The sequence below is a fragment of the Perca fluviatilis genome, chromosome 13 (genome assembly GCF_010015445.1).
Source record: "Perca fluviatilis chromosome 13, GENO_Pfluv_1.0, whole genome shotgun sequence".
NCBI classification, from domain to species: Eukaryota; Metazoa; Chordata; class Actinopteri; order Perciformes; family Percidae; genus Perca; species Perca fluviatilis.
Genome location: NC_053124.1, coordinates 27,087,755 through 27,107,409, shown reverse-complemented (window position 1 = coordinate 27,107,409; position 19,655 = coordinate 27,087,755). Strand labels below are relative to the sequence as shown.

General features: G+C 43.8%; 1 protein-coding gene across 2 annotated transcripts in view; it reads left to right on the top strand.

The window, feature by feature from the left end:
- Window positions 1-19,655, top strand: part of LOC120572008 (POU domain, class 2, transcription factor 1) — an 81,347-nt gene that overhangs the window by 14,721 nt on the left and 46,971 nt on the right. Inside the window, exon 1 of one of the 2 annotated variants that reach the window (XM_039821190.1) lies at window positions 1,469-2,852. The exons of the other annotated variant lie outside the window; for it this stretch is intronic. Within the exon in view, the coding sequence (XP_039677124.1) occupies window positions 2,753-2,852 (100 nt within the window). The 5' untranslated portion in view covers window positions 1,469-2,752. Of the gene's footprint in view, window positions 1-1,468; window positions 2,853-19,655 lie in introns of those variants that run through there. 2 annotated transcript variants of the gene reach the window in all.

Below are 19,655 nucleotides of genomic sequence, written 5' to 3'. Positions count from 1 at the left end.
CAGCTGCAGTATTAGTAGTAGTATTAGCCATAGTAGGCCTACTGCAGTAGTAAAGTCAGTGGATCAGGACGCTTCTGATGATGTTTTATCCAGCAGATAGTTTATATTTGACGTTTCCTTTCTCTCCCTGCCCTGCGTGGACATTAGCATTGGCAAAGAGCCTAAGGCCTTTAAATATGAGGGCCATAATTGATCGATAACTTATTAACAGCTCAGTCCAACCTCGGAGTGTATACAGAGAGGGAGAGAGAAACGTGTGTGTGTGTGTGTGTGTGTGTGTGTGTGTGTGTGTGTGTGTGTGTGTGTGTGTGTGTGTGTGTGTGTGTGTGTGTGTGTGTGTGTGTGTGTGTGTGTGTGTGTGTGTGTGTTTGGTCGATTTGCTTTTATTGATTGCAATATTTAGCGTATAGATTTTTCTATTTAAAAAAATCTATGTTGGCGATAATCTTGAGTGTAAATGCACAGCGCAGATTGGGGCGGTGCGTCTGACAGCCGGGTGGAGTTAGACTGGAGTGAGGAGAGGAGAGAGTTGACACACACACATACACACACCATGGCAACTTAAACACTCTCACCGACCCCTTAATAGAAAAAAACAGTCAATTTAGATTCAGCTCAACTGACATTTTACGCACATTTTACGCACGCACGCACGTAGCCTTACCGAGCCCAAAGTAATTACTAATTTAACACCCGTGGCTCTGCAGGCTTTGATTATTCACCTCTGTGAGTTAAAAAAATAAAATAAAATACATTAGTTGAGTGCTGCAGGTGACCTTGCGTTGGCCAGACCGATGTAAATCTACAGTATATGCGAGAGAGAGAGAGAAAAAAAAAGAGAGAGAGAGGGAGGGAGAGAGATCCACCTGCTGAAATATACATCAAAGGTTCCCCCCCCCCCCTTTGAATTCATGACCGCACATTGTGAAGAGGCGATCGATTTTCCGGAGGCCGGCGATGATGTGATTATTGACTTCATTATAATGAAGTAATAAGATGATCAATTGGCCGGATCCCTGCTCGTCTTGTACGGGATAATAGTGGTCAATAAGTGTGCGTGCGTGTGTGTGTGTGTGTGTGTGTGTGCGTGTGTGCGCGTGTGTGTGTTTCTTATTCCACATAGACTCCTGGAGAATAAATCCTTTTAATGAAATATATTTTAAATAATGTACGGTCATAAATTGGTGTCTCTCTCATCTCAGAGGCCCCATATGACACATCAGATAAAATAAACGTGTCAATAAATGTGTGCAAAGAAAAAGAAATGGACAGAGAAAGTGGGGTTGTGTGTATGTTTGTGTAGCCTATATGTGCGTATGTGTGAGGGGTAGAGGGAGAAAGGGGGTAGAGGGAGAGAGGGGAGGGAAGGGGGTAAAAAAAAGGGGGCTGGATATCTCTTGTCTGTCTCCCGGACCGAGCGCTTTGCCGTGCCAGAGTGCGTTCAGGCTGCGCGGTGAAGGACCGAAACCACCGGGGTTCCCAAAATAAACTGAGGGGACGCAGATACGCGCGCACACACACGTAGGATACACACAGAGAAAGGCTAAAGCGAGAGAGAGAGAGAGAGAGAGAGAGAGATACACACCGGCGGATGGCGAAGCAGAGCCGAAGAAAAGACACTACACCGTAAAAAGAAAAGGGGTATCGCTTCCCCCCTCCTCTTTTTCTTGCTTCAGTGGAGGAGGAAAGCAGAAGATAGGTGTACTTATTGATATGGATTTATTCATTTATTTATCCATTGATTTTTGCTTTAATTGGTGACCCGCGGTAGAGAAAGAGGGAGAAACCGCGAGGGGAGGAGAGGGAGGAGCGAAAGTCAGACAGGAGGATCCTGCGTAACCTTACTTTATTATTTGACTATTCCTATATTTTACCAAATAGTGATTTTGCGTGTTATTATTGTGTCGCTTTATGTGCGTGCGTTCTTCAGCAGACCAGCCAGCTACTAACCAAATCTTTACGAGAACCAAAAAAAGAAGCAACTCCTGTGTTACACGGACAGTTCTCTGTGCCGAGGATTCACCGGCTGGATCGTGTTTTGTTTGACACTTTTCATGACCGTGCGGGAGGTGAAATCTGTCTTTCCACAGCCTAAACCAAAGCAAAGCCTTCCGAGGAGGTGAGACGGAGACGGAGAGCCACTGCGATCTTTACGCACAGCTGTCTGGACACAAGTAAATGGAGTCCAATTGTGTCTGTGTTACATCCAATGGAGAGCAGCTGAGAGAGGAGCACCAACTGCACTAGATTCACATGGGTGCCATGATAACAGATAGCATCCGCTGTCCAGTCACCTGCCGCCTGTGTTAGCCTTTATGGATAGCAGCTTTACATTTTCTCCCAAAAGCTTAACAGTCGTCGCTGCGCGCCCTGCACATCGCAGTACGTGTGTGTGTGTGTGTGTGTGTGTGTGTGTGTGTTTTGTGTGCCGAGTTGACTCCAAGAAGACGCAAGTAAGAGGACCGTAATATCCGTCTGTATCCCAGAAACCACACAACAAAAAAAGAGAGAAATGTGAATCCGCTGAGACACGGACTACTCGATCCACGGAAGAAAAAGTCTCTTTCTTTTATTTATTTTTTCCAAACCATCCAAGCGTCTTTGCAACCGGCTCTCCACAAACCCGGAAAAACATACGAAGAAAGGCCAAAGAAGGACGGAAGCACGACGGATAAGAAAAGAAGAAAACTGAGACTAAAATAAACAAAAAAACAACAAAAAAAAACAACGACCCCCAGGTCGACAGAGGACCATGTTTGTCCCCCTGCCGGTCCCCTTCGTCTTTCAGAGATCAGCGTCCGACTTCAGCGCCTGGAGACTCAAGTCCTCGCTGGCTCCGCGGTCCAGCCCCGGTAAGACTCTTTTCTGCTGGTCCTTTATATCTCCACCGGGCACCTAACACAAAGAATAAAGCCCGGTTATTAACATTAGCTTAATCCCCCTTTTTTATTTCTAACCCGGTAGAATTAGCTACAATTAAAATTATATTTTCTTATCTCAGTTTTATCTCAAATTTAACTAAAGGTCCATTCAACTTGTATGCACAAAACATTAGATACATACATGGTGACATGTGCATCATTTTAATCCTTGCTATGTTTTACCTAATATGACACGACATACAACTCACAAGCATTTTCCATACATGAAAGTTATTTTAGAGCTGCAAGATATGCACCCAAACCTTAATGTCTTTATAGAGTTTTCAAGTGTAATTTCTTGATGCCGTGATTGTTTCATTCGCGTATGTAAAATTAAAATCAACTTGTCTCCTGAATTAGAAATGATTTTCTTGTAGCTTGATGTATCTGCTTTGCTTGAAATTACACAAACAAGTCAACCTAAGTTAAATTATCTGAAGAATTAGATGACTAAATATCTCAGCCCGATTATTTTTTTATTACCATCTTTCCCCTGTGTCTCCGCTAATAGAAATAAACTGAATGTATCAGTGGCAAGGCAGAGAGTTTAATTGAAATACTTACTTGCACATGAATCCAAACTGTAAAACACACCCAAAATTGGATGCATGAATATTTTTGGCTCATTAGCATCCATCACAGTCTCACAGAGGCGCCGCTCTCTCTCCTCATCTTGTCCTCTTTCATTCATGGCAATCCATCCATCTCAACCTCCATCCCATCTGCCTCCTCTCTCCTCGCTCCGCTCCTCTCCTCTCCTGCAGTCTTTCTCGGTCAGCTTAGGCTGGAATATTCATGGTCATCTATCGATCAGAAGGTATTGATCTCCGACTGGGGCCCACGTTGGGAAAACGAGTACAGTCAAAGTTGGCTCAGCGAGAAAGTTTGGTTTCACTGGACGATGATGTGATAAGAAAAAAAAAAAGGAACAGAGTGACGTTTTCCAACTTGAAATTCAAATATAAACTTGACATGTTTGTCGCTAAAAACGCAAGCATCCTTTTGTACCTTACTTTTATTATGTAGTAAAACTAATATATAATTGGCCTATCACTACAGGGACTTGCAGCTGGTTTGTCAATCAATACTTACCTACTTTAATGACCGTATCATGGCTTTATGCTGTGCTTTAATACCCTATGATCACTCTAATATTGCTTTAGTGACTTGCAGTGTGATCAATAAGAGGTATTCTTTTTTTTCATCTCACTATGATGTTCCTATAATATACCTGAAGGGCTGCATCACTTATATTTGCTCAGCATATTATTCTTTAATTCACAGTAGTTCCTGCAGTGACGGGTTCATACTAATTTAAAGTGAACTGTAGCAACAACAACAAAAAAAATGGAAATGAGTTAAACGAAAATGTATTCTTCTGTCAATATATTAGATTGTTGTGTTTATGTTTAAAGGGTTAGAGGTCACCCAGCTTTCAACTCACCTGCTTTATTTCTTTCTTTTCACCTGTGGGACTTTTAAAACTTGGTGAGTGTGACTTGTTGGCCACTGTTCCAACATAAACCACATGCGTGTACTGAAGTGTGTCTACATGTTGGAGTGGGGGTGCTCAGAGGGCGACAATGCCAGTGGCTCCCCCCTGTCCCCATCCCCACCGCCCTTAATCCACCCAGGCGGAAATTTCAAATGACAGATGGGGGCGTAGTTGTGTATGTCGAGCCGTGCCGAGCCGTGCAGGGGTAGTTCAGGCTATCACCTTAAGTAGATGTCAGAAGGAGAAAAAAAAAGTGTAGGTTTTTAATGAGAGCTGCTTCTGGCCTCCTTGACAGGTGACACATAACCACTGGCTTCTGTGTTGTTGTTTTCTTTTTTTTGGGGGGGGGAGGTCAAGTTCTCTGCTGGCCCTTTAAGAAATTAAAGTGAAAGACATGATGAGAGAACAAGCAGGAGAGTTGGAGGCTGGGTCCGTGGGGGTGAATGAATGAATGATTGAATGAGGAACAGAATGAGCAAGTGCATTAATGAATAATAAATGAGTGAGAAGGTGAAAGTATCAGTTAGCGAATTAACAGGTGAAAGAATCCGTGCATTGAATTGATCAAAGCAATGAAAGAAACTGAGCGAGCGAGAGAGTGAAGGAATTAATACAGTGATTGGACAGATGAAACGCTTAACTACATTCATGGTTGGGTGAAAGAATCAGTCATGTAATGAACAGCATAACAAATGAATAATGATGGAGGAATAAATAAAGTCAATGATTTAACATACGAGTAGAACAAGTGTAACGTGTGAGTGACTTCCCTCGTGTTTATCCTAGTGAGAACATAAGAGTCAAAGTGTCTGTACGGGAGGCTTTTTCATTTAAACATGTTGATAAGCAGCCAATACACATGAGAGAAATACACTTTGTAGGAGAGCAAAGGCCAACACTCATCCCTCATTTCCACGTCTGTTTTTTCCTCCTCTTTTCTCCGTCTTTCATCCTTAATCTCTGGAGAGAAGGAAACTCAGAATCCCCTGTTTCTCATTCTCTCTCCCATTTCTGTGAAGTATTCACTTGACACGAAAGCCTTTTCAATAAAATGCAAACTCTCGTCTCTCTTTCTCTTTCTCTTTCTCTCTCTCTTTCCCTTTTTCTCTCGTTTCCCAATGGACAGGGAGGTTGTTGAATTGGATTTGCCTGGTGTGGTTTGGCCGGGCCCCATAAGCCACTTTAGCTAAGTCTGTTACCCACAATTCTCTGTCTCTCTCTGATCTGCGCCTTTGACCAAGGTGTGCATGTGTGCATCTGTACGATTGCCTGCACCTGTGTGTGTGTGTGTGTGTGTGTGTGTGTGTGTGTGTGTGTGTGTGTGTGTGTGTGTGTGTGTGTTTGTGTGTTGTGTGCAAAGACAGGGGTATCAAAAGTCTAAGATGAGGTGAGTGAGGTTCAGTGGAGAAGGAGAGAGAGAGAGAGGTCCTAAACAGCAGACGCTAGCAGACAGGTTCTACAGTGGCTCTAAAGTGAGGGCTTATGGGTTTTTTGTCAGCTCGACTCTTAAACACTACGGTGTTGAGACTGCTGGCCTCAGCTCAGCTGGGCCTAGGACACATCACCACAGCAAAACGCTTTTAAAACAATCACTGGATTGAATTTGTTATCGGAGAATGAAGATGTTTTCTTTGCACATTTTACTTTATTTAATTGCCCAGTAATATATTGTTGTAAATAAATTGTTCACTTGAAGACAGTAAACTGTCTCAGACTGTCACCTGCCATTAAGTCAATGGGTTAGGTCACTTTATTAACTGCTAACACTAAAATCCATTAGTCTGAGTTTAAGTGTTTTAGTGTCCTTATGACTCCCTCTATTAATGGAAATATTATTACTGTGTATGGAAATGGAAAAGTTTAACCATAGTAAATATTTGCATGTACTGGAATATAAAAATAAATCAAAATCGTATAAATATGGACACATCCACCGGTATTGAACCACCTGAGAATACTGCTATATGACTGCAAAGATAATTACAGTCAGTGGATCATTTAACTCATTATGCAACTAAGTATGCAGACAAACAACTCAATGCATTTAGTGAATCGATGCCTTTTACTACGTTAAGGTACTCCATCTTATTTGTTTACTTTTTAGAATATTGTGGTGGAATTAAAACATCATACCTACCAAAGCAAAAGGCATGCATTGACTGTCAAGACCAGTAGTACTTGAATACCTTTGGTATTTATTTTTTATGATAAATTTTTTATATTTTTTTATATTTTTAACATACAGAACAAATAAATGCACTCGAGCAAGAACCAAAACCTTCTCCCACCCTCTGCGGTCTCGAGGAAAACAAACCAAACCAATATACAAAAGACAAAAACAGAGATCACACCTTGCCTAGTCGCTCTCCTCTACTTCTTGTGGTGTTGAGGTCATTAGGACCGATACCTGTGCTGCTGTGTTTTTCCATAGGTCTGTAGTCGATGACCTGACTTTGTTAATCCTTGCTGTAGAGAGCTCGAGCATAACTATCTCCAGGAAGTATGCCAACCACTGTTTTATACAAAGCGAGTGGGGGGGGGGGAGCCAGCACTGTGCTATCATTTTCTTGGTTGCGGTTGAGCCGGCTAGCCACATTTTCTTCGGTCTCCCAAGCAGATGTAATTTAGAGTCGTCATTACCATTGGGTCAGTAGGAAGTCTACATCCTATCACATCAGATATTATTGATGTTGTTTTATTCCAGAACTCATGCACCTGTTCACACTCCCCGAGCATGTGCAGGAAAGTTCCAGTTTGTTCAGGTTGACAGAACAGTGCAATAGGGAGTAGGAATGAGTTTAGAGACGTATCTCTTTTGACCTTTGGTATTTTTCAAGGCACTCTGTATTCATCTCCATTTTTTTTATAACACTCACTTTTTAGTATTGTTTAACATTTAAGCTTTTGACATTTGCTGGCTAACACAGTGTAACTCTAACTAAGAAGCTTCAATGGGATCAGTTGGGAGGTTTTCATTTCTCACCACGTGCAGAGTAAGTAGTTTCAATACTGAACAAGAGTGGACAGCAAGAGCCGACTGGGCGGCGATGTGAATGAACCCAGACCCCTCATCTATGTCTACCGTGGTCATAAACCAGCAGGAAGGAGAAAAGAAAGGAGGGGAGATACCACATCCTTTGTCCTAAAGTGTAGCTCCTCATTGAATTCTTACATTTTGCTGGTAATTAACACGTGTGCTCTGCAGCTACACAGATTGACTCCTTAGTTCATTGCGAGCATCAGGTCTTTGCCACACAAGACTCAAAAAGCTTGGCTTTTGTGCTGCTCAGAGATCTGACCAGACAGTCTCCTCGGCTGTGTGGTTTTCAGAGGGCAGGCAGGGCGAAGAGGGACCTGTAGCTGCGGCTGCTCTGTCCCTGCTCTGCACCACAACAAAGGAAATCTAAATGCTCTTTTATTTTATGTACACTGCTGTAAAATCCTCCAGGGCCACTAAGGCCCATATAAAACTGAGAGCTGTCAAATTCACAGAGAGAAGGCACGTGTCTGGATTGAGAGGGATGGTTTATTTATGTTGGCTACTTTGGGAGGCCTCTTATCCGAGCCGTAGTTATTCAGTCCAGTTTCGATTCAATTCTTCTCTCTTCTGTTCTACCATCTGCTTTTCTAGTTAGTTTAAGTCTTTACACAGTAGTGACTTAAACTAATGATGAAAAGTCATGATACACGATCAAACAAAAAGAGCTCTTTAAAAAAATATATGTTATGTAGGTGGTATTAAAAATACAACAAAGAAAACAAACAGAAAAATCTTATGACGGTTAAATCCAAATGACCACAGCAACAACATTCTGGATGATACTGAAACAATAAGGCAATGTGGCAATAGTGTGTGCTATTCTATTCTATCCTATTGTTTAATAACCGTGCAGACAAACTTTTATTGCAGAGTTCAAAGCACAAACCTCCTGCCCACACACACACACACACACACACACAGACAGACACACACACAAACACACACACAGAGTGCTCCGTGCTGCTCGATAACTACCTTCTCTCCCACCCAGGATCTTCACCTCACGGTGCCCAGGAGGGGGTTATGTTGTCTGGGCCACACCAAACTGGGCCTGGGCAAAGGCCCCTGTGCCTGGATTAATTGGCTGTATGTGTGTCCATGTGTTTGTGTGCAAAAGTGTGTATGCAATTATTTGTGTTTGTGCAGAGAGGAAGGCAGAGAAGTGGTTCAGGTTGGAGCAGTATTTCATGTAGAGGTACACAGTATCAGTGTGTTTGTGTATAGGAACATATGTCGGAAAGTATGTGTGAAAGAAGTGTGTATGAGGAGGAATTTGGACTATGTCTGTGTACAGTTGTATACAGTATGTCTGCCGCTGTGTGTGTGTGTGTGTGTGTGTGTGTGTGTGTGTGTGTGTGTGTGTGTGTGTGTGTGTGTGTGTGTGTGTGTGTGTGTGTGTGTGTGTGTGTGTGTGTGTGTGTGTGTGTGTGTGTGTGAGAGAGAGAGAAGCAGGAAGACAGGTAGACGATTCAATAATTGCGCGTTGAGGTCAGTTATGGATCTGTCCGGCATGCGTGGTTTATCTGGAAACCGCAAGCTCATAGCTGCCCCATTGTGCGAGCGGTTTTAACCTTCCACCGCTATTGATTAGCCAGCATTGACTACTCTCCCGCCAACCCATTTGTGTGCGTGTGTGTTGGCTGTTGATATGTGTGCATGAGAATTAGTGGTTCTAACGTGAGTGTGTGGGTGGCCTGGGTGTGTGTGTTGACATGAACGATTGCCGTGAATGTGTAGGAATGCAAGAAAGTGTGTGCATGTGAGGACACTTGCTTCTCTGTGTGTGTGTGTGTGTGTGTGTGTGTGTGTGTGTGTGTGTGTGTGTGTGTGTGTGTGTGTGTGTGTGTGTGTGTGTGTGTGTGTGTGTGTGTGTGTATGGATCAGATTTTAAAAGGGGCAGCGTTGTTGGTGAGTCCCAGTGCTAACGTGATTGCGAATGACAAAGCGTCCAGGCGGGTTTGTTAGCTCCATAATGGGGAATCAATAGACACAACACGGATGTCAATACAACATGCTTTATTGCGTTAAGCCGCCTCACCCCCCACCCACTGCTCTGCACACACACACACACAAACTCTATCTGAGGATGTATCATGTCTGAAACGCATGCATGCAGATATATAGTATATTATAGATAAGTATTTACACATTCAGACACACATGCATAAACATGCCCACTGACTGGTAATCGATGTCAAACCAGTTTGCACACACCGCTACCTTCACAGGCACATATGCACACTTTTTTTCATACAGTATGTAAAGTCCTGTAAAGTTGCTGGAAAAGGTGTCAGCGTCATCATGCTTTTAGCAAACGTTACTGTGTTACTTCATGTGAACGATACTCACATATATATAGTCATATCAGGCAGGTCAACTTTTTTTTTCTTGCATTTTTCCTGAATATTGAGTTTGTTAATAACACATTACTTTCTGTGTGTCAGCAGGTATTTTTTTGCCACAAACCTACCTCAAACCTCACCTCAGTTACTATCGATATACGGGAGCAAAATAGTCATATATTTTATCCACCTCCACCCACATACATAAACTGTACATTATCTTCACACATGCACAAACCTGTGAATGCCGCAGGGAACACACACACACACACACACACACATGCAGACCCATTTTGTCTTTGTTACACATAGATGATAAAAGTCATTTCATACCATGGACACTACCTGCTGTGCGGATATCAAATAAAAATCCCCCCACAACCAAATATGGTCACCTGAACTCTGCTCCCCCTGTGCTGCTGTCCGTATGTCAGTCCACCCAACCAGCTCAAACTGTCATTGTTACCGTGGAAACATTCATAGGCCATTAGACACATATATAGGAGGAAAGTAATCTAGGTAAACACTGTCCTCCTCCAAACACACACACACACACACACACACGCACATGCATGCACCATCCATTGGTCATCTTCGTCTTGTGCTCTTGATGTTCACAAAGACCATTAAGGGCTAAATTGGTGGTACTCTGGCTATATTTGACTTCCCCGTGTGTCTCGCTCTCTTTGGGTTTGTAATCGGCAATCATATGTAAGTGTGTGTGTTAGTGTGCGTTTGTGGCCATTTGTGAGTACATTTATGGTATTTATGTGCGTGTAAACAGGAGTACTAGTGTACTTTCTGAGGACTTCTTTCTACCCTGTGTGTGTGTGTGTGTGTGTGTGTGTGTGTGTGTGTGTGTGTGTGTGTGTGTGTGTGTGTGTGTGTGTGTGTGTGTGTGTGTGTGTGTATATACAGGCCAGTGTCCATTTTACACCCCTGGTAAATAATGAATCCTGGGCACAGCAGGGGACCTTTTTTGGTTTAACACCAATGCGCACCCCTAATCGAATGCACTCAGTGTGTGCTCCCCCTTTGTCCAACAAGGTGTCCGTCGATAGGCTTTCTCCTCAGTGCACATAAATGCCATAAAGAACCCCGTGCCTATTCATTCGTCTCATAGCTCACATTCCTTCTCTTCACCCTCTCCATCCCTCCTTTCACTCCCTCAATCACTATAATTTCCTACCTTGGCCTGGCGTGCTACTGGGTGTTCAGCTGTAAGAAGGGAAGGTAGAAAGAAGAGAGACCATAATAGTGCTGACACACCAGGCAGACGGCCAAGAACAAGTGCCGTCGAAGGCCGACTGTGGCGTCGCCTCATGTCCCAATCACGTCGCCCTTGTCTTGGCCAAAAAATTGCACTTGAACACACCGCAAAGACTACAGTCGACGAGGAACTAGCGCGTACGATCTGCGCCTGCGTGAGAGGAAATAACTCTCCATGGCAGCAGGCAGCGGTTACCTATTGGTCATTCAAAAAGGGAAACATATGTACAATCAAAAGCATTTGCCCGAATCAGCAGCGGCAGCACAGAGCCTACAGTCCCTCTGCCTTACTCCCCGGCCGGGACGACAGCAGACATTGGAAGATGGCTAACCAGATTGGTCATCTCCCAGCTGTCATCCGTTCTCTCGGCAAAGAAGTCTCCCTGTGGTGGGGAGCGGAGGTACTGAGCCGCCCGCTGCGGCTGCTGGCTAGTTAGCTAGCATGCTAATTCCACCCAAAATCTGACTTATGGGGAAATATATCCCTTAGACCTGCGTTGAAGCACAATTTCTCCTGTGCTACATTTGTTAAGATATGGGCCAGATCCGAATAATCTTTTAGGTAACATAATAAATACAAGTCTATATTTCAAATGTTTAAAGAACATAGTAATGCTATGGTATGTGTGTTTTTGTGGGTGTGTAGACGGTCGTACTGTAGTTCTGCATGTGTGTGTGTGATCTCCAGAAGGTGTGTGCGCTTCTCTGTTAGCTAATGTCCATCACTGCCTGCTGCTGCTGCTGGTGTGTGTGTGTAATACAGAAGTGCTGGTCCTTTGTGCTAACCTGAAGGCAGTGATCGTGTTCCCCTGCTTGCATGAATAGAGAGAACAGGGCTTAGGAAAGGCTCCTGTCCTCCTTCACAGGTCCCTGACATAATGAAGCCAGTGTGTGATCTCACGCAAAACCTTTCTGTGGAAGTGTGAGTAAGCTCGTCTTGATGCACGCTTCTGCCGTCTCAAAGCTGTCAGACTTTTTTTTATAGAGATTAAAAGGACAGGGCCGTGGATAAGCAGGTGTGTTTGTGAGTGTGTGTGTGTGTTCCTATGTCTGTGTGCCTTTGCTTAAGTACACTTTCCTCTCTGAGTGTTTGCATGTTTATGGGCGCCACTGTAATGTAATCTCGCCGTTTGCAGCGCCGCAGGGACGTTTTATGCTCGCCAACATAGTTTGTATCGAATAAACCACACACAGAGAGCCAACGCGTGTCCTTTGTGCGGGCCCTTTTGCATGTCTGCAAGTGTGTGTGTGTGTGTGTGTGTGTGTGTGGTGTTCCTAAGCAATATGAATCCCCACAGCCAACAATGCATTTCTTCCCTCCGCCGATACATTTAGCTAATAAAGTCAGATGACAAAAGTGGGGTTAGTTAGATTGGTTTCCACCTCTTTTGTCTCCTCTCTCCACCCGTCTATCCCCTTGGCTGGTGGTCAGCGCTGTTTTGGGGGGAAGAGAGGAGATTTAGACCCCCAATTTAATTTAGTGGACAGGGGTTATGGTAATGAACGTGGAGGAGAGAAAAGGGGTGTGTGAGGAGAGGGGTTGGGGTTGGGGTCCCCATTTACCTCAGGAACACCATGTCCTTCCTCTCCTTTCTCCCCCCCCGACCCCTCCTTCTACTCAGCCTCTTATTGAGGGACCAGCGGTGACTATGGAGGGTTTTTTAGTGAAAAACGTAATATCATGCAGGATGGTGTGGGGCGGGGGGCTGTATGTATGCACAGAGACAGAAGTAAAGTGACAACAATAGAGGATGGAGAGAGAAAGAAGGGGGCGGGGGGGGTGGACAGGCGCTGGGTCTGGCCCTTTTTAATAAATCTGAGTGCTCTGGTTAGTGCTTCAATCTGCTGTACTCAACTAACCCCCTACCCACATTACACACACACACACACACACACACACACACACACACATACACACGCTTTCAAATACATACATGCACTTACTCTCTGTGACTCATTTTCACCCACATATGCTGTCGCCAGACTACAAGCTCAAGGGCTTTTAGAAGGTGTTTTCGGCAGACTGTACAGCTGATGCTGCTCCTAATTGTACTGTCCGCCAGATGTGGGCACAAAAGTATGAAACAGTCAAGTGTTTGGTGTTTTAATATTCATTTGGATTTCTTTTCTTTTTCTTGTTTTGAACTTTTGCTTTGTTAACAGTCAACTTCAACTGCGTCCACTGTCAACGCACGACAGAAAGGTAAAAAGTGGGACTGTAGATGTGCAATTTCAACAAGCATAAAAACAGACTAAGAGCAGTACTAGACAGTGAGTTATTCACCACAAGTACTTGGCTGATGGTGATTGGCTATATCTACTGCATCTAATGTACCTGTGAATCCAGTTTGAGTGCCTGGTGATTTAAAGCAAAAAACAATAATCACGCAAGCACACTGAAAACGAGCTGCTGGGTACCTTGCATTATTGGGTCCATTTTGTTGTTTAGAGGTGTAGTTTTCTTATTTTTTCTTAGATAACTGGCCCAATACAGATGGCATGGTGTCACGTTGAGACATCTTCAGCAGCTACAGTGGAGTGTAATTGCAGAAAATGTTTTACCTGTCTAAAACATCAACAGTGAAAACATCAGGTTTTGGGCTCCGATGGAAAGAGCAAAGGCCTCTTTGTGCACCCACCATTTTGTACCAATATGTAACAATCCTACAGAGTGAAGCCACTGCAGAGTAGTCATCAATAAGACATGGCGGGTCTTTTAGCATGAGGGGTTCAAATCCCTCTGGACAGGAAACGCTGTCGTTTTCACTATTCAGTTTTTGTGACTCATAAAACTTCAGGCTCTCTCTCTGGGTTCTGTGTAAAAACAAAAAGGCACTCTGGGAAATGTAGGACAAAATCACAAATCTGGTTGAGGGAAAGTAGGCACATTAGACCACATCATCATATAATAACTCCTGAAACGCTCTAAAAATTTCAGCTCCTTGATATTTAACAACGTATGAGTATGACAGAGTATTACTACGCAGCTCACATTTACAACTGCATGTGCATGTCAGATATTGGTTAAACCATTATTTATGGCATGCATTCTAATACCTACACTCATACATATTTAACTATACATCAAAACATAACAAATGTATTGGCTGTTACCTAGCAACTAAAAGGTTAGTGGTTCAACGTGGTCTGCTGACATGATACTCCTACTTAAAGCTGCTAAACTGCTTATGAACTGGAGAACCTCACCATCACGACACACTGTGTGTCTGCCATGAAAGTCGTTGTTGAGGAACAGAAAAAGCAGGAAAATCGTTAGAAAATAGTCCAAATTGAGAGGAATGAGAGGTATATCTAAAACAAACAACACATTTCTGATTAAGTTTTGTTTTAATTAAAATGGTACATAGTTATAAGGCTTCTCACTCAGATATGTAATAAAATGCAGTTTTTTCTAGCCGCTCTACATGATTTAAAGTACCTTAGTCGGATGTGAAGTTGCGATGTATCCCCCCTTAAGATTTACAGAGGCCAGACGTACTGAAAGCAGTTTTGAACACATAATCGTCTTCACACTCCGTGGCTCCAATCTCTCCCACATACAGTACACACACGTTTACTGCATCAGATAAAGGAGCGGAAAAAAAACCCTCTTTTTTTTCTTTAGCCTTTTTTCTCTCGCAGAAGAGTGCTCAGTGCAGAAATGAAATTAATCTGTTGTACTACACCCCTCCTTTCTCCTCTTTTTCTTCTTCCTCCTTGCTCTCCCTCCTCCTCCCGCATCTCAATCTCATTCTCTCTTTGCTTTGTGAGGATTGGACTCGTCACTTTAACCTCTTCATATTGGATATGAATCTGTTAGCCTGCCTGCCCCTCTCTCTAACACTCCCTACCTCAATCTACATAGCACACACACACACACCCGCATACACACACACACACGCCCTGTCTCACTTATTTACGCACATTGCACACACACGCACACACTGTGGTGAACATAAGCATCCGCAGACACAATGCTCACACACTCTTCATTCCACACAGGTATCTAAACAAATCTTTCGACAAATCCCAATACACACACACACACACACACACACACACACGTTAACATCTCTGACAAACCGTCCTCCGGCGGGTTTCTCCCGGTCCTTCAATCAAAGCCATTGATATGAATCTGGGCTGTTTTCTCCATGCTGGCAGCAGCAGCAATATACCAGCTGTACTTTTTAGCAGCTACACATCTTTCATCAGGGCCTGTGCCTGGAAAATAGCTGTTTACAGCCTCCCCAACCCCCCTTTTATTCCTGCCACTTCTACATAGAGACGGGCGATATTGCCGGATTTTAGCTTTGGCCTTGGCTGAACCACCCTGCCTTATTAGTGGGGATATTGAATGAATGAGAGAGGCTTCATACTTCATATAAAAAAAGGGAGGCAGGGAGATGCGGGGAGGGGAGGGAGGCAGAAATGGGGGAAGAGGGAGAGAAATGTGGGAGTGAGCGAGGTTCTCCTTAATGGTTTCCCCTCAGGGTTTTCAGCAGCCGTGCGAGCTGGTGCAGCCACATACAGTCATAGCAGCAAATGGGACAGGTGAAGATCCTCTCCCTCCTCCTCCTCCTCCTCCTCCGCTGTAAAGAGTGGTATGAATATGGTAAATCCGCTGTCCGCTTGGTGGCATGATTCTCTCCCAGAAAATGGCCCTGTGTCTGCGTCCCTCGGGGGTATAAGCTAAGGAGATTCTGCATTTAGGCCCAGCACTCACTCCCTTTCTGCTCTCTGGGGGTTTAAAAGGGCCCCGGCCTGCTCCAATCCTCCTATCTATCTCACCGCAGCAGCAGCAGCAGCAGTGATAGCACACAACACAGCAGCTTAGCTCAAACATGGTGGCTGGAGCTACACAGCTATCGCTATCTGGATGCATGGCTTTTACACACACACACACACACACACACACACACACACACACACACACACACACACACACACACACACACACACACACACACACACACACGAGCAGAGCCTCTATCCATGTCAGTGTCTTGCTGACTGAGTGAGGTACATTTAGCTAGTGTTTGCCTGAGGCAGTGAGGGATCACCGATGACCATCGTCATGTTCTGTTACACACACACACACACACACACACACACACACACACACACACACACACACACACACACACACACACTGCTACCAGCTCTGCAGCTCCAGTCTTGTCGTGGTCAGAGAACATGGTTGGATGGCAGTTTACTCAGACAGTCTGTCAGTCATCCATTACCGGAGAAGACAAAGCATTCAGTTTATTTGCACCTAGTTGGCCTAGAGCTGAGCGAGGAAATACTGACACACTCAAACAGCAGGGTATTTCTGACTCAGTTCTTCAGTGTCAATAATATGACTCACTTATGGGTGTGACTATTAGCTCTGTAACACCGTATTTAATCTAAATTAGATGGTACGATATGATCTGAAAGGATTCGTAACGTGAGTTTTGTGGCCAAACATCACGTGAGTTGAGCTTAATGCAGCCTTTAAGAGGCAACATTTGAGCTGCATTGATTACAATAACCACACTCCCAGAAGATATAAAGTCATTACATCAAGCTATCTCCATTAAATTGATATATTTCCCCATTCTACTCAGCAGGTGATTACGTTTTTCATGTAATATACAGCCAATGTGTAAATCGTAATCACCTAGGCTTGTAAAATCAAACATTTATTAGGGTCAGGCTGCAGCGTGATAGAAATTTGGTATCTTGCCCAAGGACATATGACCCGTAGATGGAATCAATCCTGTGACCTCTGAGTGGAGGCATGGTTTTTCTAATCAGCTGACGGAAACTGAAACCTACAGGTTTTTGTTTTATTCGAAACACCACATTTGTAGCGTGAATTAGTGTGGTCTTTTGGAAACTTGAAATAGATACAGATTTATCTTGAGGTTTCTGTGATTTTTGGTGATTTATTTAACCACCAACACAAAAGCTACATTTATTTAATAGGATAATGCGCTTCAAATACTGTACTGAGGAGCCTGTTAATGATCACAGAGTAAATCGCTCCCTGTGCTCATCACAGCAGTGTGCACAAATGTTAGCATTTGAATTTAGACATGATAAAATATTGATGCAAATGTCCTCAGTGTGCTCATTCATGTGAGTTGAGGGCCAAGTGTGTGTGTGTGTTTGTGTGTGTGTTTTCAGATGAAATGGACTTAAGTGTGTGTGGGCGTCTGTTGGTCGGAGTGTGTGTGTCCGAATGTTTTTGTCCCTCAGCTGTGGCACATGTGAGCCTCGGTGTGTTTGCATAGCGCATCTGCCTGCCTGCCTGTGTGTGTGTGTGTGTGTGTGTGTGTGTGTTCATTTCCCAGCCCCCTACTCTCCCCTCCTTCCTCCTGGTGGGGGGGGCAGCAGGGGTCCGAGCGCTCGGCGCACCGTGTCATCCTGAACCCCCTCCGCATCTCCTTTGTCTGCTCGTCAGTTAGGGAGCGGTCTGTGCAGGACCCTGGGATGCGGGGGGTTGACCTTTACCCTTAACCCCCTAACCCCACCCCTCCCCTCTCCATTTGCCCAAGTGATTCATATGCAAGCGGCCCGTCACCGGCCTATTCTTTTCTTTCATCTGTCCACGCCTGGCCAGGCTGTTGTGTCACGTCTCAAGTTCAAGTCCCGGGACAGGCCAGGCCATCCAGGGCCAGGCCAGGCCAGGCCACAACAGACCAGACCAGACCTGGCAGGCTGCCGGGAACGGGGGAGGGTGGGGAGCCAGTGTTTGGCATGCTCATTTTTTATCGGAGGTCAGAGAGAGATGGTGGGCCGGTGTTTTGGGGATGGGCTGAGGTCATACTCCGGGGTCAGCTCCACTCTGACAAACATGTCTGTTTTTGGCTGGTGATTTAATCTGCTATTAAGGCTGGAAATCTTATTACTCAGAACATGTGAAATTTATTTGGTAATTAAACGTGGTTATGAGACTTTCAGATACTTTAACAGTTTATTAGGTCCACCTAGCTTAAACTAATGCAGTCTAATAGTCCTGCAATAAATTGTAGATTCACTAAGGTTATAATGTTCTGGTTTTGTGAAAATACTGTTCTAAAGAGGTTAATCTGTATGATCATTTTGGAGCACGTAGTTTGTAGTGCTGTTGAATTGTGTTGCGTTACACTAACAGGCGTTTCTACTATTTTGTCCATTCCATTTATATCAATGATGGGAAGTTAAATAACAGAAACAGTATAATCCTTACATAAAACATTTGACTTTACATTTTTTATGTGTAGTATTTACTCTTGGTAGGATAATGGGCGGTCAGTTGTCGTTATAGCATTTCACCTTTACAATCTTAAGTCCTTTCGTTTTTGTCAAGCTCTATTGTAGCCTTCACTGAGGGGCCTGCTTGGGGGTTGGTGCTGCGGTCTCAGGGTCAGGGTCAAGGTGGGTGGGGCCCGGGTCAGCTAGCCAGACGGACGCACAGACGGTGGACTTGACATTGAGTGGATGAGTGGATTAAAAGGATTGGGAGGCTCCTTGTGTTTAAGTGTATTGTCAGTGAGGAAGGCTGGAAAGTGATGGTTTTGGCCGCTAAGGATTGTATTAGTTTGTGTTGGGCAGAGGATTTGTGATTTAGGAATTTGTATTCATGTGTGTTATAAGGGTTCTATACATTAATTATGTCTCTTAACCACTGTCCTTCAGTTTGTACATGTGGCAGTGAATGAATGCAATGAATGAACCATCTACTGACAATAAACTGAAAAACACCTTCATTGTCCCAGTGCAGCACTGTTAGCCTGCAGAGGACACCCACTCAGTGCAAAATAATTCAAAAAAAATCTTACCATTGTACTCTGCACATTCCACACATGTTATTCTTAGACAAAAATACAAATATGTTGTGTTTTGTGTTCTCTTTTTTTCTTCATGAAAAAGCTAAGTAACATTCCTAACATTCCCAAGGATACGTTAAGTGTGAAACCAATTTATTTAGGCATCTGACATTTAACCCACTGCTTGTGTTTGGGGCATTCTTACTGATAATGGGCCGGAGTTTGTTTTGAAAGCATCCCAATTGACAGTCGATTGAGCTGGCCTGAAGGTTATCCAGGAAATGGAGAATGACTTCTGCCCTCTAAGCCAAAGCTAGCCAGCTATTAATGGTTGTTCAGAGATGTATGTAGTCACTGCACTGACTGTTTCATTGTTCACATGAGCCTATTGTGTATGCCGAGGCTACTATGTCTGTGACAGTAACTTTACTTTACACAGACAAAAGAATATTTTTTTTATCTTATAGCATAGCATTAAACCTGTTCTTGTCTCTTTCTCTGTGTGTGTGTGTCTGTTTTCACAATTTTGATAAATATATAACTTGAGGTATCATTTGTTTTTCCAAAATTAGATGGAGCTCTGTAGTGTTTAGGGATTATCTTTTATCTTCGACCTCTGTCCTACACCGCATAAGTCCGAATGCATCTGATCGCAGGTTACAATAGTTTCGGATCCACAAGTCATATGCAGTTAGCTGGTGGTTTAAACTAATTCAAACCAGTTTGGCACAGAGAATTCAGTTTATGTATTTGGAGAGAAAAAACAAATTGCACTGCTAGCCAAGGAAATGCATG